Below are 24555 nucleotides of genomic sequence, written 5' to 3'. Positions count from 1 at the left end.
CTAAAATCACCAGGTTTATTCATTTTCATAAATCATGTATTTTTTTTTTTTTGCAGTTATGCAGCAGAAGTGTGTGTGTGTGTGTGTGTGTGCATGTGTGTGTGTGTGTGTGTGCATGTGTGTGCATGTGTGTGTGAATGTGTAATGGTGTGTGTGTGACTGTGTGTGTCACAATGAGGGTGTAAATGCAGAAGTGTGTGTGTGTGCGCGTGCATGCATGTGTGTGTGCATGTGTAATGGTGTGTGCGTGACTGTGCGTGTCACAATGAGGGTGTAAATGCAGCAGAAGTGTGTGTGTGTGTGTGTGTGTGTGTGTGTGTGTGTGTGTGTAATGGTGTGTGCGTATCTGTGTATGTGTCACAATGAGGGTGTAAATGCAGTAGAAGTGTGTGTGCGTGCGTGTGTGTGTGTGCGTGTATATGTGTAATGGTGTGTGCGTAACTGTGTATGTGTCACAATGAGGGTGTAAATGCAGCAGAAGTGTGTGTGTGTGTGTTTGTGTAATGGTGTGTGCGTACCTGTGTATGTGTCACAATGAGCGTGTAAGTGTGTGTGTGTGTGTGTGCGTGTGTATATGTGTAATGGTGTGTGCGTAACTGTGTATGTGTCACAATGAGAGTGTAAATGCAGCAGAAGTGTGTGTGTGCGTGTGTGTGTGTGTTTGTGTAATGGTGTGTGGGTACCTATGTATGTGTCACAATGAGCGTGTAAGTGTGTGTGTGTGTGTGTGTGTGTGTGTGCCTTATTTACACCGCCGTTTCCTCTTACATAATAGTTTTGTACTCAGTTGAGCTCTTAACCTGATTTCTATTGATCTGGCCCAGGCTCAGTTGTGCATACTTAATTCAGAGGAGTAATCAAATCAAATCTTGAGACACAAACACACACACACACACAATACCTGGTGAGTGTGTGTGTGTGTGTGTGTGTGTGTGTATGTGTATGTGTGATTGATGGCTGCACGGTGGCGCAGCGCAGGAAGTAGCACAATCGCCTCACAGCAAGAAGGTCGCTGGTTTGAGCCCCGGCTGTGTAAATGTGTGTATGGATGTTTCCCAGTACTGGGTTGCAGCTAGAAGGGCATCCGCTGTGTAAAACATGTGCTGGATAAGTTGGCGGTTCATTCCGCTGTGGCGACCCCGGATTAATAAAGAGACTAAGCCGAAATGAAAATGAATGAATGAATGTGTGACTGATGGATAGGGCCAGACGGAATCTGCGGACGTTTTTTGCTATTTCTGCAGAGAATTTTGGTATAAATCTGCAGATTTCTGCGGAATTATTTTGGGAGTGTCATAACTAAAACCTTAATATGTGAAATAAAAATAATACATTTTTGACCTTTATTTAATGTTTGAAATGCAAATCCAATTAGATCCACTTTATTTGGTAAACAAAGCAAGTCTCTCATATAATATCTCTACTAAAAGACAGAAAATATTACTCTACAAACTGCATTGTACATAAATCAGATGAACATTTTCATATTAGTCAATAATATTACTGTAATTAATTTAAAAACTAAATAAAAATATATTTACACACATTTACTCAAGTAAATAAACAGAATTAATGAAGGGCTAACAATCTGCGGGAAATCAGCAGAATTCTGCGGGCGCAGATTCCATGTGGAGCGGCACAGTGGCTCAGTTGTTATCACTGTGGCCTCACAGCAAGAAGGTCGCTGGTTCGAGTCCCAGCTGTGCCAGTTGGCGTTTCTGTGTGGAGTTTGCATGTTCGTGTTGGCGTGGGTTTCCTCCGGGTGCTCCGGTTTCCCCCACAGTCCAAAAGGGCATCCGCTGTGTAAAACATATGCTGGAATAGTTGGCGGTTCATTCCGCAGTGGCGAGCCCTGATAAATTAAGGGACCAAACCGAAGGAAAATGAATGAATAATTGAATAAAAATATGCCTGTAAAAGCCATTTGTTTCTGTGACTGTACTGTATGTGGTGCAATGGTGAATGTGTTTTCTGCATGCACACACTGGGTTGTTGTTGTTGTTGTAACCCAATGGGTTAAATATGGACAAACCCAACCTTTGTAAAAAGGTTAAAAAGTATCATCTAAGTTTAATTAAAAAAATTAACCCAAAAGTTGAGTTTGTCCATACGACCCAACGTTTGTTTGCAACAACCCAGCATTTTGGGTGTGTTTGTGTGTGTGTAATGGTGTTTCCTGCATGCATACTCTTTTAAAATGCTAGGTTATTTCAATTCAAATGTGGGTAAAATACTGCCCCCCATTGGGTTAAATATGGGCTGTAGTTAAAAAAACTGGGTTATTATAACCCAACGTTGTGTTTAATTTGGACAAACACAACCACTCCTCTTCACCATTTCTGTTTGTTGTCGTAGTGATGTCAAAACTGACAGTTGGAGGGGTGTGGTTATGTTATACATGCGAAAGAGCATAGAATCACCAAGAGGCGACACTCTAGTGCGATTTGGGAAACAGCCACTAGATGGCGCGGTGGCCTCTTTGGAATGAACATTTCAATAGAACAACAACATATTATAAGGCTGTTAAATTAACTATTAAAAGTGCTGATGATTGTGATAGTAAGTGTTGTATTGTCGTCTTTCAGGTTGTATCTCAGCTTTAATGCTCTTTTTAAATAAATAAATAGGAAATAAAGCAGCTGCTTGCCATCGCGACAGGAATAAGATCCAATGGACAGCCGATTACTTTCACTCCAGAGGCGGAATCCAGTTGCTGGGCGCTGCTGTTGCAATGGAACGCTCTGTTGAGTGTCACCTGGTCATTCTAAGCTCTTTGGCCACGCCCAACACCACAGACCTAATCTGATAATTGAATTGAAAACAATCAGGAAGTGCATTTTTAGTTCTCTGTTAAAGAGAGTAAACTATTTTGTTGTCTTTATGACATGCACAGTTGAATTGTTCAGCGCTCAACCAGCAATGTGAGCTGACAAAGTCAGTATGGTGAGTTTTGATGTCATGTGTGCTTTAACTGTGTGCTGGATTCTAACGTGTTTCTTGTGTTTCTCTTGTGTCTCCTTTCCAACAAACGAAACCCCCGAAGCGTGCAAAAGAAAAGAGCAGGACCCGAGCAAAGACAGGAGCAATACACCAAAGAAGTCGCGTCTGGTTTTCACGGACCTGCAGCGGCGAACTCTTCTGGCCATCTTTAAGGAGAACAAGCGTCCATCCAAAGAGATGCAGATGACCATCTCTCAGCAGCTGGGACTGGAGCTGAGCACGGTCAGCAACTTCTTCATGAACGCCCGCAGACGCAGCCTGGATAAATGGCTGGACGAGGGCAGTCCCAACAACAGCTCCTCCAGCACTTGCACCAAAGCGTGATCCACACACTGTAAAAAATACCTGCCAATCAACACTTTCCGTATGTTGTGGGTTTCCCCTTTATGAACGCTGGAGAATTCCTTTATGGAGCTTTGATCCGTCAGCCTTAGGTGTTTCCCAATTCAAATCAAATGTGGTTCAGATATGGACGAACTCAACCACTGGGTTACATTTAGGCCATAAAATAACCCAGCAGTTCACAGTTTTGATGTCATTTTGATTGGGAAACCTTTTGGTTTTTCAATTAAATTTAAATGAGACTTTTAAGTTTGTCCATATTTGACCCAAATTTGCATTGCAACACTTTTAACAATACCGGGTCATTTCAACTCAAATGTGGGTAAAATATAGATTTAAAAAGTATAGAGTAGCTATACTTTAATAATTATGAGTTATAACCCAATGTTCGTCCAAATATGAACAAACCCAACCATTGGGTTATACACTAAATAATTATGAGTTATAACCCAACGTTGGTCCAAATATTAACAAACCCAACCGTTGGGTTAAATTTAGGCTATACTTTTAATAATTATGAGTTATAAGCCAATGTTGGTCCAAATATGAACAAACCCAACCATTGGGTTATACACTAAATTATTATGAGTTATAACCCAATGTTGGTCCAAATATGAACACACCCAACCATTGGGTTATACACTAAATTATTATGATTTATAACCCAGTGTTGGTCCAAATATGAACAAACCCAACCATTGGGTTATACACTAAATAATTATGAGTTATAACCCAACGTTAGTCCAAACATGAACACACCCAACCATTAGGTTATACTCTAAATTATGAGTTATAACCCAATGTTGGTCCAAATATGAACACACCCAACCGTTGGGTTAAATTTGGGCTATACTCTTAATAATTATGAGTTATTACTCAATGTTGGTCCAAATATGGACAGACCCAACCCCTGGGTTAAATTAAGGCTCTAAATTGAATTGTAAAAAATTGTCGTTTTGACTGGGAAAGCGTCAATTAAATTTAAATGACACTTTTAAACCCAGTGGTTAATATTTGACCCAAATTTGTGTTTCAACATTCTAATCAATGCTGGGTTATTTCAACCCAAATGTGGGTCAAATTGGACAAAAATGTTTTTGGTCAAGTCAAATGTGTGACAAAGTCAACCGTTGGGTTAAATCTGGGCTATGCTCTATATGATTATGAGTTATAACCCAACGTTGGTCCAAACATGGACAAACCCAGACATCAAGGTCAAATTTAGGGTATATATTAATAAATGAACCCAGCAGTTCTTCATTGAATCTTGGTTGAAATAACCCAGCAAATGTTTTAGAGTGCACACTAAAAATGCACTCTGGGTTGTTATTTGGATCAAATATGGACAAACCCAACATTGAGGTTAATTATTCCAATTAAATTTACATTTTACACTCTCAACCCTAATTAGGTTAGTTCCATATTTGACCCAAATTTGTGTAACAACACTATTGAGCTATAACCCAGCGTTGGCCCAAATATGAACAAACCCAACCATTGGGTTAAATCTGGGCTATACTCTAAATAATTATGAGTTATAACCCAACGTTAATCCAAACATGGACAAACTCAACCATCAGGTTACATTTAGGGTATTTGTTGAATTAAATAACCCAGCAGTTGTTGTTTTTTTTCACCCAAACTTTGTTGAAATAAACCAGCAAATGTTTTGGAGTGCTCACAAAAAAAGTTGGGTTGTTATTTGGATTAAATATGGACAAACCCAACTTTTGAGGTTAATTATTAAAATTAAATTTACATGACACTCTCTACCCTATTTGGGTTTGTCCAGATTTGACCCACATTTGTTTAACAACCCTAAAGATCAAGCTCCCATAATGCAATCCAACAGCCAACATGAATGGGGAAATATAGAAACCTGAATCACAAAATACAGAAAGCTGCTAATTTACGGATATTTTTTACAGTGCAGGAGAAATCATCATTCCTTAAAAGCGGAGAGACGCTCTGCTTACCGGCTCACAAACACCCCCTTAAAAATCACACACGCACATATGCTTTCTGTTCAGCTTCACGTCTTTAAAATCAGCTCTGATATAAAGAGATGAAGGGGAATTTTTTGAGTGTGTGTGTGAAGGGTGAATCTCACACATACAACCAGATCATAGATGATTGATTTCTCTGTGTTCTTCTATTGGGTTGCAGGACTGATGATTTAAAAGCAATATGCATTTGCTTGAAAAGCATGATCCTTTATTTATTTATTTTGGTAAAATCATTTAAAGTGGCACTTTAGTTTGTATTTTAAATGAGAGAAAAAAAATACACTTGATTCCAGGTGAAATTTGGGCTTACTCAATTTTTATTTTAACATTTAATTTTTTTTTTTAACAATTTAATTTTTTAAAATTTTATCAAAATTTGATTCTAAGCGAAAATGAATCGGTTTTAAACATAAGCTCACTTCATTATGATATATAGTTTTATTTGTGGAAGAAAATGCGTCAAAATGAAGTGAGTTAATGCTTGAAATTAAAATATTTAACTCATTACGTATTTACATAATTACAAAATGTGTTATTTTTAATACCTTTTACAGATATATGAGTTTATTTGTTATCTTAAGTCGTCTCTTTGATTAAAGAGTTTTTACAAATTTAAATAATAAATATGTAATAATATTAAATAATAATTATTATTAAAAATAATTATTATTTATTATTAATTCCTGCAACTCAAAACAAAATAAATCACTTTTTTGTGTGCTTTTTATCTGATGCATTAAGAAATTTACAACAACAAAAAGCAAAAATAATAAGAAAGATTATTTTAAAATTTTTATAAAATAATAATAATAATCATTCTTTTATATATATATATATATATATATACATATATATATATATATATATATATATATATATATATATATATATATATATATATATATATATATATATATAAATTTTATTTTATTTATTTTTATTTTTTTAAATAATTACTAAAACAACATACATTCTCATAGGAATCTCCGAAAATGAGCTTTATTTATTCATTCCTGCATTATGACAGTAGAAATCAATTCTCATTAAACACCCCATGCATGCGTTTTGCATATGGCATATTGTGTGAGATTCACCCATAAAAGCGACGTAAGCTTTTGCATTGGATTGCCGTTTTCCCTCAAACGCACTGATGTGCCTCTGAACATCAGAAGCACAAAGCACAACACACACACTGATTTCCCACCGCGTTATATTCCGTCCGGGTTTTGTGAGCACAATCCTGAAGCACATGACATTGGCAATAGAGCAGGGCTGGACCACACCCAGTGTTCTTCAACGGTTCAAAATAACTCAGGATGATACAACCGAAGAACATACAACTCGCAAGATTCTGTCTGTACCACACACTCGACCAATGCACAACACACTCACACACACACAGACACAGAGAGAGGTTTGCTATCCTTATGGGGACTTCATATTGACGTAATGATGTTTATATTGTACATTCACGCTGAATCTCACAAAGAAATGTGACTATTTTGTGTTTAGTGGCTGATTTGTGTGAAATTTTTGGCACCAAAACCACGCCCCTAAACTCACCTCATTGGTGGATGAGCAAATCGTAATACAATTTATGAATGACATCATACAAATAAGCCACTACATTAAAGTTTAAATTTAGCCAACACTCATAAAACGAAGTAATAATCTGCATTTGTTTTTTATTTAATTGCAGAGATACATAATTATGGGTAATATAGAAGCGTGCTTACATCATAAAGACCTCAATTTAGGTCCCCACAAGTCTGCGTGTGTTCAGATTTAAAGTGACAGTACACTCAAAAATGTTGATGTATATAAAAACGGTTATAATTTTAACTTAAAGGTCCCGTGAAATTAAAATAATTTTTTTGATATGTTAGCATAAAGCAATTGTGCTTTAAAAAGCGACAAAATTTATGTTTATATGATATAAACCTGATATAAACGTTCAAAGTTTGTCGCTTAAATGGATCAACGATTATTTTTTGTTGTCATCAGATCTCCTGACCAATCAAAATGCTCTCTAGTTTCTCACACGCCCCGCCCCCTTCTTCTCATTGGCTGGTTATTTGAATCGCTTGAGCTGATACACTCTCACAGGCAAAGCTGTGCGAAAAAACCAAACTCTATTGGTTGTTTTTATATTAAAGGGGAGGAGCTACCTAATTGCCCCGCCCTCTCTTCATGTTTCAGTTGAGATTACGTCAAACATCGACTGAAAAAAATACACATTTCAAGGACTTTCACTGGACCTCTAAGTAGTTCTGAACGCCACTGACTTCAATAGTATGAAGAAAAAATACAATGGAAGTCGAATGGTTTTCAATGTTCAGTATTAAACAAGTGACTGATCAGTCAATATAACCACATTTTTGAGCGAACTGTCTCTTTAAGTCCCCACTAGGATATAAAAACAAGCCCACACACACACACTTTTCTCAGACTTCGGCACTGGTGATCAGGGCCTTTAAAAAGAGTTTAAGAGGACAATCTCCACACCAGTGCCACTCTCCCAAATCTCCAATATATTGAGCCGGTAAGCAGATATTCTCTAGCACGGATCACCCCCCCCCTAAAAAAAACAAAAAACACGGACACTGAAAGACTTTTTCTATTTATTGACAAATCGACACCAAAGAAACTTTTCTGCACCTACGCAAAAGGACAACAAAGAGGAAGCGAAACAACCCAAACACTAAACCTGCAGCAGGTGACGCGGAGGATTTGTCCGCGTTTGCTGCATCGAGACATTGGAAGCAGAATGGGATCGGAAGGGTTTTAATGCGACGGAGCTTTTACCTGCGACATCGGAGAACGATGCGTCTCTCAAAACCAAGCTGAAGATTGTCTTTTAATGTGTGCCTATGCAGTTTTTTCAAACCAAAAAAAATGGAAAGAACAACAAAAACCTCATCAGCTACAATACCAAAGATTCAAGAGTTACTCCCGCCGCAATTACCCTTCCCGCAATCGACCTCCTCCGCAAACATGGGATTGTTTATTACTTATTTCAAATCTTCTGTTTTTGCAGCTAAAACTAAAGGTGTCACTCAGCCTGACGGGCTTACCAAAGATAAACACCTTTACGCACATGCAAACCCAATAAAACCACCTATAGTTTGACTTTTAATCCCATAAACAGATCAATACCAAACCAAAGAATTGCATCGTTTTTATTATGTTTTCCTCTTATGTTAGTCTCCATCCCGAAATCCCATGTTTGAGAGAGCTGGCGCCAAAAAACGACACTATATTTCCAACCTGAAAAGCCAATAATCTGCCAATAATAAAAAGAAAAACACAAAAAAAAAAAAACACTAGAGAGGAAACTGCAGACTGTAGGTCGAATAGCTTTATCCTTTAGGTTTCTCTCTTTAAAAGCTTCTAGTCCAAAGACGTTGATCGCAGCTTTCCTTTGCTTGTCTTAGTACTTAACGCCTCTGTACGACGATGATGGTTTTATTTTGCAATATGTGATTTATTTATGTAATTTATTCTTGTTATGATTGAGCTTAATTTAATTGCCAAATCCCTGTTTTCCCCGTTAGCTTGCCAAAGTTTACATTTACTTGCATGTTGGACAGCATCAGACGTATTTATTTATGACTAGTATGCATAGTTTGTGTCGTTTTCTTTATTGATTATTTATTTAATTAGATGTAATTGATTATTTAAGACTACTAGCGCATCAAAGATGCAGGTAATTTATTAGTTAGCTTTACTTTAAAAAGCAACGCAAAGGGTGTATTTAATTTTATCTGTGAAAAATGATCTGATCAGTAAGTCATGAAGATATGTTTTCAAGTCCAACTTATGTTTTTTTTTTAAGTTTTACAAGATGTTGATGTTAAAATGACTCTTAAAGGGGTAGTTCACACAAATATTACCTTATTTATTCTCCTGTAAAAGTCTTAAAAACAAAACCCTTAATGTTTAATTACATTCATTTTCTTCGGCTTAGTTCCTTATTCATCAGGGCTCACCACAGCGGAATGAACCGCCAACTTACCCAGCGTATGTTTTAAACTGCGGATGCCGTTCCAGCTGCAGTCCAGTACTTGGAAACTCCCATACACACTCATTCACACACACACACACACTCATACGCTTCAGACAATTCAGTTCATCAATTCCCCTATAGCGCATGTGCTTGGACTGTGGTGGAAACCAGAGCACCTGGAGAAAACCCACGCTAACACGGGGAGAACATGCAAACTCCACCTGGCCCAGCCAGGACTCAAACCAACAACTTTCTTGCTGTTAGGCGACAGTGCTAACCACTGAGCCAATATTTTGCTTGAATTTAATTGTATTATCTTTCAGTTTCTAAATATGTTTGGTGACTAAAATGTTATTTTAATAAATATATCTGTTTAATAAATCTGTTTTCACACAGAAATGCCAACTGGCCCAGCTAGGACTCGAAACAGCGACCTTCTTGCTGTGAGGCCACAGTGCTAACCACTGAGTCAACAAAATAATTGACTAAAATATTTCCCAGTGCTGGGTTGTGGCTGAAAGAGCATCCTCTGTGTAAAACATTTGCTGGAATAGTTGGCGGTTCGTTCCGCTGTGGCGGCCCTTGATAAACAAGGGACTAAGCTGAAGGAAAATGAATGACTGAAATATCTACTTTTGTGTTCAAGAAACCTAAATACTCTAAAAAATATTGAACACAATAGATTTGTGTTGGGACAACATGAAGGAATTAAGTTAGCTTACAAATTTAAACATAAAGCAATTAAATTGTCCCAAAAAACTCAACTCATTTTACATAAGTAGTTTGAACAAACAGCAATTTTTAGAGTGTACACTGTAAAAAAAAAAAGAAGTAGGGTTTCACACCCTTCTTTCATGTTTTCCCAACACAAATCACAAGTTTTTTTTTTTTTATTTTTTTTTTACAAATTTAAGTGGATTAAACATAAAACAATTAAGTCCCAAAAAAAATCTATTAATTTTAAATAAGTAGCCTAAACAAACAGTAAACTTAATTTTTTGAGTGTACACTGTACAAAATACAGGGTTTCACACAAATCTTTCTTGTTGTCCCAACACAAATTACAGTTTTTTTTTTTACTAATTTAAGTGGATTGAACATAAAGCAATTGTTGTCCCAAAAATCTCAAGAATTGCTGTTTCAACTTATTTTAAATAAGTAGTTTGAACAAACAGTGTACTCTGTTAAAAAAGCAGGGTTTCACACCATTCTTCCATGTTGTCCTAACACAAATCACAAGTTAACTGAATTGTTTTTACAAATTTAAGTGGACTGAACATAAAACAGAGGAGTTGTCCATAAAAAACACAAGGTTTTTGTTGATTCAACTCATTTTAGATAAGTAGTTGTAACAGTGTACACTGTAAAAAAGCAGGGTTTCACACCATTCTTCCATGTTATCCTAACACAAATCACAAGTTAACTTAATTATTTTATGTTCAATCCACTCAATTTTGTAAAAACAATTAAGTTGTCCCCAAAAAAACTTAAGAATTGTAGTTTTAACTCATTTTAAGTAAGTAGTTTGAACAAACAGTGTAAACTGTAAAAAATGCAGGGTTTCACACAATTCTTTCATCTTGTTCCAACCCCAATCACAAGTTAACTTAATTGTTTTTATAAATTTAAGTGGATGAACATAAAAGAATTAAGTTGTCCACAAAAAAAACTCAAGAATTGTGTTGATTCAACTCATTTTAAATAAGTAGCTTGATTAAATAGCAAACTTAATTTGAGTGTTCACTGTTAAAAAATGCAGGGTGTCACACAATTATTTCATGTTGTCCCAACACAATTTACAAGTTTTTATTTTTACTAATTTAAGTGGATTGAACATAAAACAATTAAGTTGTCCCAAAAATTTAATTGTGATTTGTGTTGGGACAACAAAACAAAATGTGTGAAACCCTGCATTTTTTTTTACAGTGTACACTGTTTGTTTAAACTAATTTAAAATGAGCTGAAACAACAATTCTTGAGGTTTTTGTGACAATTCTTTTATGTTCAATCCACTTAAATTTGTAAAAACAATTAAGTTGTCCCCAAAAAACCTCAAGAATTGTAGTTTTAACTCATTTTAAATAAGTAGTTTGAACAAACAGTGTAAACTGTAAAAAAATAAATAAATAAATAAAAAAGCAGGGTTTCACACAATTCTTTCATCTTGTTCCAACCCAAATCACAAGTTAACTTAATTGTTTTTACAAATTTAAGTGGATGAACATAAAAGAATTAAGTTGTCCACAAAAAAACTCAAGAATTGTGTTGATTCAACTCATTTTAAATAAGTAGCTTGAACAAACAGCAAACTTATTTTTTTGAGTGTTCACTGTAAAAAAAAAAAAAAAGCAGGGTTTTACACAATTATTTCATGTTGTCCCAACAATAATCACAAGTTAACTGAATTCTTTTATTTTCAGTCTACTTAAATTTGTAAGAACAATTCAGTTAACTTGGGATTTGTGTTGGGACAACATGGAAGAATTGTGTGAAACCCTGCTTTTTTTTATTTATTTTTTACAGTGTACACTGTTTGTTCAAACTACCTATTTAAAATAAGTTGAAACAACAAATCTTAAGTTTTTTTGTGACAAATTAATTCTTTTATGTTCAATCCACTTACATTTGTAAAAACAATCAAATTGTCCCCAAATAACCTCAAGAATTGTGTTGATTCAACTTATTTTAAACAAGTAGCTTGATCAAACAGCAAACTTAATTGTGTGTGTGTTTACTGTAAAAAAATGCAGGGTTTCACACAAGGTGTCCATGTTGTCCCAACACAAGTGTTTTTACTAATTTAAGTGGACTGAACATAAAACAATTAAGTTATCTAAAAAAAACCTCAAGATTTGTGTTGATTTTAATTATTTTAAATAAGTAGTTTGAACAAACTGTAAAAAAAAAAAAAAAAAAAAGCAGGGTTTGACACAATTCTTCAATGCTGTCCCAACACAAGTCACAAGTTAACCGAATTGTTTTTACAAATTTAAGGTGTATTGAACATAAAACAATTAAGTTGTCCACTAAAAAACCTCAAGATTCGTGTTGATTCAACTCATTTTAAATTAGTAGCTTGAACAAACAGCAAACGTCATTGTTTGAGTGTACACTGAACAAAAATTACTCAAAGATGACTCCTTGGATTTACTCAAATCCTTTAAGTTAAGGCAGAGGGCACCAAACTTATTCCTGGAGGTCCGGTGTCCTGCAGATCTTAGCTCCAACCCTAATCAAACACACCTGAACAACCCAATCAAGGTCTTACTACTGTAGGTATACTTGAGGTGTGTTGAGGCACGTTGGAGCTAAACCCTGCAGGGACACCGGCCCTCTAGGACCGAGATTGGTGACTCCTGAGTTAAGGGATTATAAACAATTCATTTAGGCTGAATTTAAACAAATTAAGTTAACATTACTAAATGTTATTTAGTTTGTATACAATTGTTTGCAACAGTTTTGCAGACATCTTTGTTTCAGTGTAGGTTTTAAACCTGAATAAACGACGAAGGAATCAACGTTTTGAAGTGAGCTATCCCTTTAAGTTTCATTTGATTCCACTTGAAATAAAAAATGAAGGCAACTGTGTATTTTTCCACGAATGATTCTGGATCGGGTTTTTATCTGTAATGTATGTTTGTGTGTGTTTTTGATTTTGCTCGTCCTTTCAAAAGGAAACAATCTCTCCTGAAGGACACTTGCGATTGCGAATACAAGTATATATTTTGGAGATGGTACAAGAGGCCACACGTTAAACGGAGATATTCAACGCAAGATACACCAAAGATCAAAACAAACCCCACGGACGCTGAGAGGCCGTTTGTTCATCGCTTCACTCGTAGAAGGACAGAGGAAAATCCCTTAAAAAAAAAAACTAGAAGAAGCTGCTTCCAAGACTGACTTGTGTGTGTGTGTATAAAAGTCTTTCTATCTCTATAGTGAGAACCACAGAGGCTACCTCACTGAATTTTCCATTTGTAATTTTAATCGTGTTGATGATGAAAACCAAAGATACCAAAGATTTCTTTTCTCTTCTCGAGTGCGGTCTGCGCTTCTCGCGGCATGCTCTGGATGTTCTGGTGTTTTCCACGCTCTCGTTCTGTTCTTTCTTCTCTCTCTTTTCGGACTCGGGTGTTCTTCTCTCCTCGGAAAAATAAGTGCAATGGAGCGAACGGCGTCCAGCTGGAGATTTCAGTTTGTTTGTTTTTTTTTTTTTTATATGTGCCGTGTGGATCTGATCGTGTCTTAGGAGTCAGAATGTAAAAGATGCATAAATGAAAACAACACATGGCCAGCAATGAAACGTCCAGCACAGAAACATTGAAGCTTTGTTGTCGACAAACGTGCAGTATTTTCAGTCATGCATCGCGTTAATTTCTAAATTTAAACACTAAAAAATAGTGGTGTAGGGGCGGCACAGCAAGAAAGCCGCTGGTTTTAGTCCTGGCTGATCCAGCTGGCATGTTTGTGTGGAGTTTGCATGTTCTCCCCGTGTTGGTGTGGGTTTCCTCCGGGTGCTCCGTTCTACCTCACAGTCCAAACACTTGCGCTATTGGGGAATTGATGAACTACATTGGCTGTAGTGTGTGTGTGTGGGGGTGTTTCCCAGTACTGGGTTGCAGCTGGAAGGGCATCCACTGTGTAAAACATCCCACATAGCAAAATATCTCTGGCCCGCACAGTCAACTTTTGCTTAGCCCACATGCCACAGTGTATTAGGGTACATGACTGGGCCACGTCTGGCTTCCAGACGAAACCTTATTGTGAAGTGTGACCATATATATATATTTTTCAAATGTTTCTAAAGAGTTCTAATTAAAGGCCACTTCAGACTTACAAACTTATAGATTTTTTAAAGGTTTTATTTATTTATTTAAATTGCAGGAAAGTGCTATTTCACATTTTTAACTTTATTTTTTTTAGTGCAATGCATTATTTACAATATCTCTGTAATTGTGTGTAGAGTAATGAAGTTTGCCCTGCGCGCTCGTGCTTTTACCTTTTTTCAGTACGTGAATATTGTCAATAATATTGCTCAAAAGGTCATGATTCGCACTCATTACATAATTGCTCGTACAGTTATTTATTTTCACACACTGAGGAAGGCATTGTGCCGAAACGTTTGTGTTTTGTATCACCCGAGGTCTGTAATTGAGTTTGAAATTGATCAGAGTAAAAATTCTATTGTTTTTTTTATTTTTGTTTATTTGGCAGGGACAGTGTACACTAATTAGCATTTCTGCAAATGCAGAATTAGCCAGAAGGCTATTTTTCATTTGTTGTCCCTGAACAGCATAAAAAAAAAACAATACAAGAATTATACAATCAATCAAACATAGTTAAGAAGTACTAAAATACATACATAGTTATGTAGATGTTAATAAAAAATGAATAGAAATTCATTGAAGATGATAAACTGATCACTTTTTAAGCAAATGCTAAACTTAGTTTTTATCAAAGTGTTTACATAACGATAAAACTACGGTGGCAAATTTTATTAATTAGAAATATCCCAAACTTGCAGGCATTTAGTTCAAAGATTTAGATTAAAAACAACAACATTGGTGTTTCTGTGCGGGACGAACTTTAAACCAAAGAACAAACCAAATCATCTCACGGCAAACCAAAGCGGGGGCTCGTCCGGGATGATTTTCAGGAAAAAGCGCCTGTCGTCACAAGCTAAAGACACAAGCGGCAGATGCAATGCTATTTATTTAATCTGCCACAGGTCATACATCAATCCCTCATGTTGGAAAACTAAAACATTTATAAATAGTACATTTTAATCAATCAAATTAATATTCGTAGCATTTACGATGAAAAAAAAAAATCAGGTTTTTAGTTAAAAGTCGAAGTTGCATTGATTTGACTGAACCAAAACTGCATTAAAAAAATACTTCCAACTTTTTAATATTTATTTATTTATTTTATACCTCCCGACGAAGACATAGAAAGCGCTTTTGTTGCAAAGTATGAGATATCGTTGGATGAGTGCCTTGCTTGAACCAAAGCGATGTTTCGACCTCTGTTTCTCCTTCAGTTCGTACCTCAGCGACAGGAAAAACCTGCGACGGTTTTAAACGATGCTTTGCAATGCAATCCTGCAAAGAACACGCAGACAAAAACTATACCAAAGGCTTCTTTTCCCTCTCCTGTGAATGGTTGCAAAGCTTTAAACGAGAAACAAAAGAGAAAAACAAAACCCGGAGCATGTCGAGAACGCAGACCGCGCTTTTCTTACCAAATTTTTCTCGGATATACCTCATAGAAGATAGTGTTAGGGTATTGTTATTATAGCGTATGTATTAAATTATTCACTTACTCTTATTTTTTAGTAACTGTGACTTAAGACAAACCAAGAAGAAAAAGAAAAAAAAAAAAGCTTCATACATCATAAGTTGTGATTTATTTTTATTTTTTTGTAATAGCTGAGATTTGCTTACCGAAAACACAATGCTTGTCTTTTTCTTTCTCTCTCTCTCTTTATTTAATTGAATGCAACTTATTTTATGGTTTATTTTTCTGCTATTTTTTGGATTGGTTTTGCTAGAATGAGCTCAGAGTTTACAGTTGTTTTTTTCTCCCGTCACATTTGTTGTACAGTCGACTTTACTTACACCGTCCATCTTTTCGTTCCCTGTGAAAATGTAGCATTGCAGCTGTCATTCAACGCTTGATTTCTGCATGACTGTAGCTAGCCTGTAATGCATCGTCTGTTAAACGCATTTAAGTTCTGGATCCGTTTCGTCGACTTTATTTTCTTGCATGTTAGCCTCATTTTTAAAGCGTTCAGCTCAGATGTGTATAGAAACATCGTGCATTTGATCAGAAACTCAATGTTTCCGATCAAGCGTGCAATGACTGTTAATCGTTCATTCTCTCCAGAAACTCAACAGCGACTCCTGAAATTGGATTTAAACTGTGTTTTGACGATATTGAATCACAACTTGTGTCAATCTTGTCCTAATAAACATGCAAAAACAGTTCTGTCATGGGATGAAATGTACCAGACAATCTACTACTAATGTAAAACGCTCAACTCTTTCAGTGTTTCAGCCGTTGTTGAATCGTCTTTGTGTTTTCAATCAGTTCCAAAGATTGCGTAAAACTGTTCTAAGCAAATGCAGGATATTTATGGACTGAATCCCAAAGATCTGCTTTTTAAATTGAGTTTTAAAAGGATTACTTTTGTTTGTTTCCTCATTCTTGGTTTGTTCAATCATTGTATTCATGTAAAAAAAAAAAAACAATGTGGATTTTGTTGTTGGAATCAAGAGAAATTGATGAAATGTTTTAGTTTTGCATTCATGATCGACATCTTTTGCAACCTTCTGAACAAAAGTACATGTTCTTCCACCAAATGTTTGACCATAAATAAAGAGAACCAGTGATTTTATCCCCGTGAACACACGTTTCATTAATCAACAATAAAGTCTTATGATGGAAATCTTGCATTGTTTCAGATCTCACAGCTTTAGTGTTTATTTAAAACATTGAAATGTCCCAAGATTGTGTTTTGTATATTTATTGACCGTATTTGAGGACATTTCCACACACAGAAACACAACATTGATCATTTTGATCATGTTTTTCTCACAAGTACAACAGACATCAATCTTTCAGTGGACATTTAATAGTTGTAGAGGTCTTTTTCAACGCAATCTCACGGCAATTCGTCACTTTTTGATTTAGTGGCTAATTCATATGAATTCATACAATCTAATTAGTACAATTTAGTACGATTTGCTCATCACCTAATGACAGTTTGGGTTAGGGGTGGGGTTAGGTGCCACGCCTCCTTTCTAAAATCGTACATTTTCACACGACTGAACTTTACGAATTTGTACGAATTAACCACTAAACTGACAAAACATAAAATACTTAGGCTTCCTAGTGAGATCAGGCTGGACTTTTTATAGGCTATCTGCTGTATAGAACATATGCTAGAATAGTTGGCGGTTCATTCCACTGTGGCGAATAAAGGGACTAAGCTGAAGGAAAATGAATGAATTAATTTTATAGTTAAACAAGTAAATTAAGGATTAAATAAGTATTGAACACGTCATCCTTTTCCTCAGAAAACATTTTTCTAAAGTTGCCTTTAACTTGAACTGTTCACATAACTCTTCTTGATTCCAGAATTTCAGGACATTTGAACAAGAAAACAAGACAAAAGCTTGTCAAAAATAATCATAAAAATTGTTTAAATATTCTTTATATTATTGGTCAGTTATTATTTTTTCTGCTGGAAATATATGCAAATCAGCCCATATTTAATTAAGCAATACCCCATTTGCATATTTGAATATATGTTGTCCTAAAATGCAAGGCTGATTCAGTTTAATATTGAGTCGAGTATGTGGACAAACTCAACTGTTGTGTGAAATACTTCTATAAGATTTTTAACCCAACATTTATGTTTGTCCACAACAGACCCAAACTTTTTATTTTTGGAGACGAGCATTGTAGAAAACAAGTCCAAGTCCAAACAAGTCATATCAAATCCAAAAATCCAAAAACTAATCTAAAAAAATTAAATAACATAAAAATTAAAAGAAGCATTTTCCATAGTCAAGCAGGAAATATTGTCTTGTTTTAGGAAGCAACATGTCAAAATGAGGTGAGTTTTTCATTAAAATAAGCAAAATAATCTGCAAAAGTGGTGAGCAAAAATCATCTTAATTTAACAAGTAAAACCAGATTATTCCACTTATACACCATTGGCAGATTATTTGGTTGTTTTAAGAAAAAATACTTAATTTTGACTAGAATTTCAGAACATTTGAACAAGAAACAAAGTATAAAGCCTGTTCTGCAGTGCATTCACTCAATATCTGATGTCTTCTTCGCTGATATTTCAATGTCATTAATATTGCTTTGCTCTGTTCTCTGATACTCAATACTCAAGTTTTACCATACTTCAAAATACAGCAAAAATATGTCAAATTCAACATAAATTATATACATAAAAAAATTATATATATATATATATATATATATATATATATATATATATATATATATATATATATATATATATATATATATATATATATATATATATATATATATAAATAATGGCCTTTCTGAGTTACTTGTTTTCTGCTGTTATTTTACATTTTTACATTACATTTAAAATCCATTGCTGTAAATTGACAGATCTTCACCATATTTCAAAAATCCTGATGTGTCAAATTTAAAATAAAAAATAAAAATCTCCATTTTTCTCAGAAAACATATGTCTAAAAGTGCCTTTACCTTGAAATTTTCACAAAACTCTTCTTGATTCCAGAATTTCAGGACGTTTGAACAAGAAAACAAGACAAAAAGTTTGAGTAAGAGAAGTAGATTTGAAAAATGCTGCTCTTATTAGGAGTTTTTGTCTCGTTTCAAGTTCAAAAATCTAAAATAAAGAAGCATTTTCTAGTCAAGCAAGAAACATTGTCTTGTTTTAGGAAGCAACATGTCAAAATGAAGTTTTTCTAAATCATCTTAATTTAAAAAGTAAAACCAGATTTTTCGGGACTCGAACCAGCGGCCTTCTTGCTGTGAGGTGACAGCGCTAACCACTGTGCCACAGTTCCGTCCTTAAGAGTGAGTAAACAGAGAGTAAATGTTATTTCTTTGTGAACTGTACCTTTAATTATAAATCATGTAACTATACAGTTGTGGCCTGCAGCTGAACGTGTGTGTGTGTGTGTGTGTGTGTGCTGTAAATGTTCACGTTCAGGTTTTATCAGCTGACATTTGGCTTTTCATTACATGCGTGAAGGATAAAGCGAACAGATAAAGAGTGACATTAAGAAATCCTTCACACACACACACACACGCTGACAGCTGCCATTCAAGAGGTAGAAAAGGGCAACTTAACAGAAAAATCCATGCAAACACACTGAAGAGTCGCCTTTAAAACTCTGAGCTGTATGAAGACAGTTTTGACAGTTTGATGACCAAACTACATTTGCTTCAGTGAAAGTCCTTAAAAGCTCATTTATTATGGTGTTTATTAATATCAGATTTATTTCTAATAACCGGATTTCAAATGCTCAGAGTGATGGCATTGATATAACAATGAAAGAAGATTTTAAATATATTTACCAATCTGTTATGAGTTATAATTATGAGCATTAATTGAATTTTTGTTTGATTTAGAAATTGCTAGAAATTTCACAAAGAGTTCTAAAACATTTAATTAAACTTGACATTTAAATGCAGAAACTATATATATATATATATATATATATATATATATATATATATATATATATATACACAGTTGAAGTCAGAATTTTATATATATATATATATATATATTTTTTTTTTTTTACACTTTTCTAGGCACGTAGAATGTAAAATAAAAGCTTTTCGGAGTTTTAAATAGAACACAAAACAAATTTTATTCACAACTTTGAAAAATTCTATTGCAATGCAGATATTAAAAAAAAAGTTGTGAAGAAAATATTATTAAATACCCATTACATAACTTTTAATCTATTTTTCCTAAAACTGTAGATCAAAGAAATGTTTGTTTTATTTACAATATATTCCATTACCTATACTTTCCTACAATGTATATATTTTACATATCTAAATAATATTTTATTTAATAAAATATTTTTTAACAGTTTAATAATATGATGAGTGGACATTTATTTATGAACTTGCATTAGTTAATTTTTAATAAGTTCATTATTCCATATTTTTGTTCTATTATTTATTTCTATACAAAATGATATTTAAAAATATTTAATAAAATTATACCTTACCCAATGTTGGTTTACAACAACCCAGCATTTTGTTTTAGAGTGTATACTTTACTAATAACCCTTCTTTGGAAATAAGACATTAAAAACAATAACTTTATAAAACTATGTATATATGTACATACCATTTAAGGTCAATATTATTAGCCCCTTTAAGCTATATATTTTTCTGATAGTCTACAGAACAAACCATCGTTATACAATAACTTGCCTAATTACCCTAACCTGCCTAGTTACCCTAATTACCCTAGTTAAGCCTTTAAATGTCACTTTAAGCTGTATAGAAGTGTCTTGAAGAATATCTAGTCTAATATTATTTACTGTCATCATGACAAAGAGAAAATAAATCAGTTATTAGAGATGAGTTATTAACACTATTATGATTAGAAATGTGCTGAAAAAAATCTTAGGGGCGCTAATAATTCTGACTTCAACTGTAGGTGAACAATATCACATGAGTAGCAGTGCGATGTGGCTGTTTTTGGCACTTGCCGAAGCAAAGCAAACACTAGCAGATTACTATGGTTTAATTACAGCACTACAGCATACACAAGAGAGAGATCAACTTAGAGTGTCACTGACCTGTTTAATAATGATTTGATCAGCTGGAGTTTTGAAGTTCTTCTCCTCTAAGGGGTTATTATGCGGTCTCTGTCGCCCTCTTGTGGCAGAATGTCAACCGTCTTTGCCAACCCAAGCTCATTCTGAAAACGTAGCCCCGCGGACGTTTCTGGAGACCGCGATTTACGTCGGAGGTACGTATGGCTGCAATTGTTTTTTTCAAGCGCACGCAACGGGGCGGTGTGACGCCGCTCCTCTTCTTCGCGCTCGCTCGCTCGCCGGCTGCGACGGCTCACTCACCTCCATGTGGAGGGCTTTCCCGCAGCAACCAGTTTGTCCGCTTAGCTCACAGTGTTATGTCGCTGGAGCGGAGCCACGGAGGAGGAGGAGCCGGCCGCGGCGACAACCAGGTTCGAGTCCGGGGAAAAGCGGTTTCAGAAATCAGATAAGATGGAAAACTGAATCCAAAAAATAAAAGTGAACGAGTTCGTGACGGGGCAAGAATGCGGCGAAATCCGATAACACAGTCAAAATCGGATGAGAGCTTTTGCTTTTTTTTTCTGGACGGCTTTTGGAAATCGTTGCTTAGGTTTAGGGAAGGAGGAGGGCGGCTGGGTCGACCACCCAGTCGATCGTTCAGTCAATCAGCCAGTCGGTCGCTCAACAGCGGCCTCCAGTGGCTTTTCGCGCGAGAACAGCGCAGCTGCGAACCGCGCTCGCTCCCGAGAGGCGTTCGAGACGCGAAAAACCACAGCACAGTGGCCTCTTGTGGATTCGCGAAAACAAAAACTGCACAAATACGCACCTCCCAGGACGTATTTTGCAGCTTCCAGAAACGTCCGCGGGGCTACGTTTCCACAATGAGCCTGGGTTGGTCTTTGCTCTGCTCAGTATGACAGACTAACGGCAGCTGATGTGTTGAATCTCCGAAATAATGAATATTTAAAATAGACACTATCCTTTTAAATGAACTGCATAGATCCTCCTAAAAAAAGCCTCAGCAGCACATGATGTTGTCCACCAGCTGCAATATTTATCAAACTGTGGTCAAACTGTAGTATCTACTGTCACTCTATGAGTGGAGTAATACACAAGGGTAAAGAGGCTGAATGAGAGCTCATATTACAGAATATCAGCACAATATTTTCACATTTCTAAGTAATATTTGATATTTTTTTATTATATTATATTATTTTTATTGTGCAAATTTAACATTAAAATTTAAATTATGAACTTATGCAACTTAATTGCTTAATAATTTAATTATTCCATATTTAATACTATATTATTTAATTCTCAATAACGTCATATTTCAAATATAGAATAAAACTATATCTGACCCAACCTTGGTTGACAACAGCAAAGCATTTTTTAGAGTGTACACAGAACCACAATGATGAACATTCTCATTAATAACTCTAGAAGCCAGTGAATATTTCAGCAAATCATTTTATTTCCAGTGAACACATATTTGTTCAGTATGTACAGGACTGAGAATAATCACATCCAGCTCTTCAACATGAGGACACAAACACTTCAGAAACATTTGTGCAGTTTTTTCTCTTCTCACACAAAAACACACACAAATAACCCACAGATAAAAATGAGCTGGAGGATGCTCGCGTTTCAGTCTCTGTTGGAAGCATTTCATTCAGTGTTTTCTCTTTAACCAAAGCGCAGGATTTCACCTTCGTTTAATAAAAAATACAAGACAAAAGTCTGTTTTCAGTGTCAAACTACAGCAGAAAAAGCAGACCAAGAGAGGAATCTGTAAGGCAGCCCAGCATGAAAACAAGACGTTTAACAAAGAGTCACAAACAGAGCTGTATTTCACCCAGAAATAAACAAAGGAGGAGGAAAGTATAATTTGGTGACGAGAAATTAAGTTAACATAGCAAATCCTGCTCAACTGATGTTCTTCTTCAGTGCTGTTGTGTTGACTCTAGAAAATGCTGGGATGTTTTTAACTCAATGTTTAGTCGAATATAAAAAACAGCCACTGAGTTAAAAAAAAAAAAAAAAAAAAAAGAAGTGTCATTTAAATTGAACTGAAAAATGTAACCCAACACTGCATGAAATATAGACAAACCCAACTGTTGAGGTAAAATTTTCATTTAAATTGAATTGTGAAAAATAAATCGAACTTTGGGTCAAATATGGATAATCCCAACTATTGGGTTCAAAATGACGTTTCAATTTCATTTAAAAAATAACCAAACTTTGGGTCAAATAGTGAAAAACCCAACCTTTTGGTTACGAAATTCATTTTAAATAAAAATAAATAAATAAATAAACAAACTTTGTCAAATATTGAAGAAGAAAATACTGTTGAGATTTTAATATATATAAAAACCTTCGGTCAAATAGCAAAAGAAAAAACAATCATTGGGAAAAACCCAACCGCTTGGTTACAAAATTAATTTTAAATAAAAAAAATAAATAAACAGTTAAATATTGAGAAAAAAACAACAGTTGAGATTTGAATATATATAAAACTTTGGGTCAAATAGCAAAAAAAAAAAATACAATCATTGGGTTAAAATATGGAATTTAAATTTAGTTTAAAAATTTGCCAAACTTTGGGTCAAATTGAACAAAAAATTTAAACTTTGAGTCAAATATTGAAAAACCTAAGAGTTGAGCTAAAAACTGTAATTTAAATTTTATAAAAAAAAAAAAAAAAAAAAAAACGGGTTAAAAATGTCATTTACCATTTACATTTAGTTTTAAAAATTGGCCAAAGTTTGGGTCACATATGGACAAACCCAACCGTTAGGTTAAAGAATGTAATTTAAAATTAATAAAGAAACAACTAAAGTTTGGTTCAAATATTGAAAAACCCAACAGCTGAAGTAAAATGTGTCATTTAAATGTTATAAAAAAAAATAAATCATTTTTTTTAAACTTCGGGTCAAAAAACGAAAAACCTAATAGTTGGGTTAAAAATCTAATTAAAATGTAATTTAAAAATATGATCTGAACTTTGGATCAAATATGGACAAACTTTGAGTGAAATTCTAAAAAACCCAATCATTTGGTTGAAAACCACAACAGTTGAGGTAAAAAAAAAAAAAAAAAAGTGTCATTAAAATGTTATATTAAAAAAATGTTGGGTCGAATAGCAAAAAACCCAATCATAAAGTTAAAAAAATGTCACTTAAATTCAGTTTAAAAAGTTTGCCAAACTCTGGGTCAAATATGGACAAACCCAACCATTGAGTGAAGCATGTAATTTAAACTGAAAAAGAAATAACCCAACTTTGGGTCAAATATTTAAAACTCAAATCGTTGGCTTAAAAACGTCATTTAAATTTAAATTTCAATGATTTTTTAAAAATATATATTTTCATTAAATAAAAATAATAATTTGGGCTCATATTTGACCCAACATTTAAGTTACAACAACCCAACATTTTTTTTAGAGTCCTGTTTTCCAATTCAAATATTGAAATATTCTTAAATCAAGATGCACTATACTGGAAAAGCTAAATTAGATAATAAAAATTAATCACGTTATTGCTTTAAATCAATGAAATTAAATAAAAACATAAAAAAATAAACCGAATTTAATTAAAATGACAAAACTATCTAAATCAATAAAAGTCTAATAAATTTATTAAAAAAAAACATTTTAAATTGGAAAAATAACACTAAGCGAGCTTATATTATAATAAAAAAAAATTACTAATTGTTTTGTTGTTTGTTTGCATTAACTTAATTTAATGCTTTTTTGAAGAATTATGTATTTGTTTTTTGTATAATAATTGTGGGTGAAATATTGATTGTTCATTCATTCTTTATTGTAAATTCAAACTTTTGGACAAAAACTGATTTTAAATATACATTTTTAATGCAAAATGTACTTTGAGAATAGTTT

The 24555-nt window shown here is 34.4% G+C and overlaps 2 protein-coding genes across 3 annotated transcripts in view; one reads left to right on the top strand and one right to left on the bottom strand.

Annotated features, from left to right (window-relative positions):
- onecut2 (one cut homeobox 2) overlaps positions 1 to 5741 on the top strand; it is a 46916-nt gene extending 41175 nt beyond the window's left edge. Inside the window, exon 2 of one of the 2 annotated variants that reach the window (XM_001920273.9) lies at positions 3044 to 5741. In XM_001920273.9, coding sequence (XP_001920308.3) covers positions 3044 to 3324 — 281 coding nt within the window. In that variant the 3' untranslated portion in view covers positions 3325 to 5741. The remainder of the gene's footprint in view (positions 1 to 3043) is intronic. The other variant, XM_021468945.3, reaches the window with a different exon arrangement.
- Positions 5742 to 22109: 16368 nt separating this feature from the next.
- fech (ferrochelatase) overlaps positions 22110 to 24555 on the bottom strand; it is a 31504-nt gene continuing 29058 nt past the window's right edge. The window contains exon 12 of the mRNA XM_073934948.1: positions 22110 to 22677. The gene's annotated coding sequence lies outside the window, so the exon portion shown is untranslated. The remainder of the gene's footprint in view (positions 22678 to 24555) is intronic.

The sequence above is a fragment of the Danio rerio genome, chromosome 21, assembly GCF_049306965.1.
Source record: "Danio rerio strain Tuebingen ecotype United States chromosome 21, GRCz12tu, whole genome shotgun sequence".
NCBI classification, from domain to species: domain Eukaryota; kingdom Metazoa; phylum Chordata; class Actinopteri; order Cypriniformes; family Danionidae; genus Danio; species Danio rerio.
Note: the sequence above shows the minus strand (reverse complement) of the source record. Positions and strands in the feature narration are given on the sequence as shown.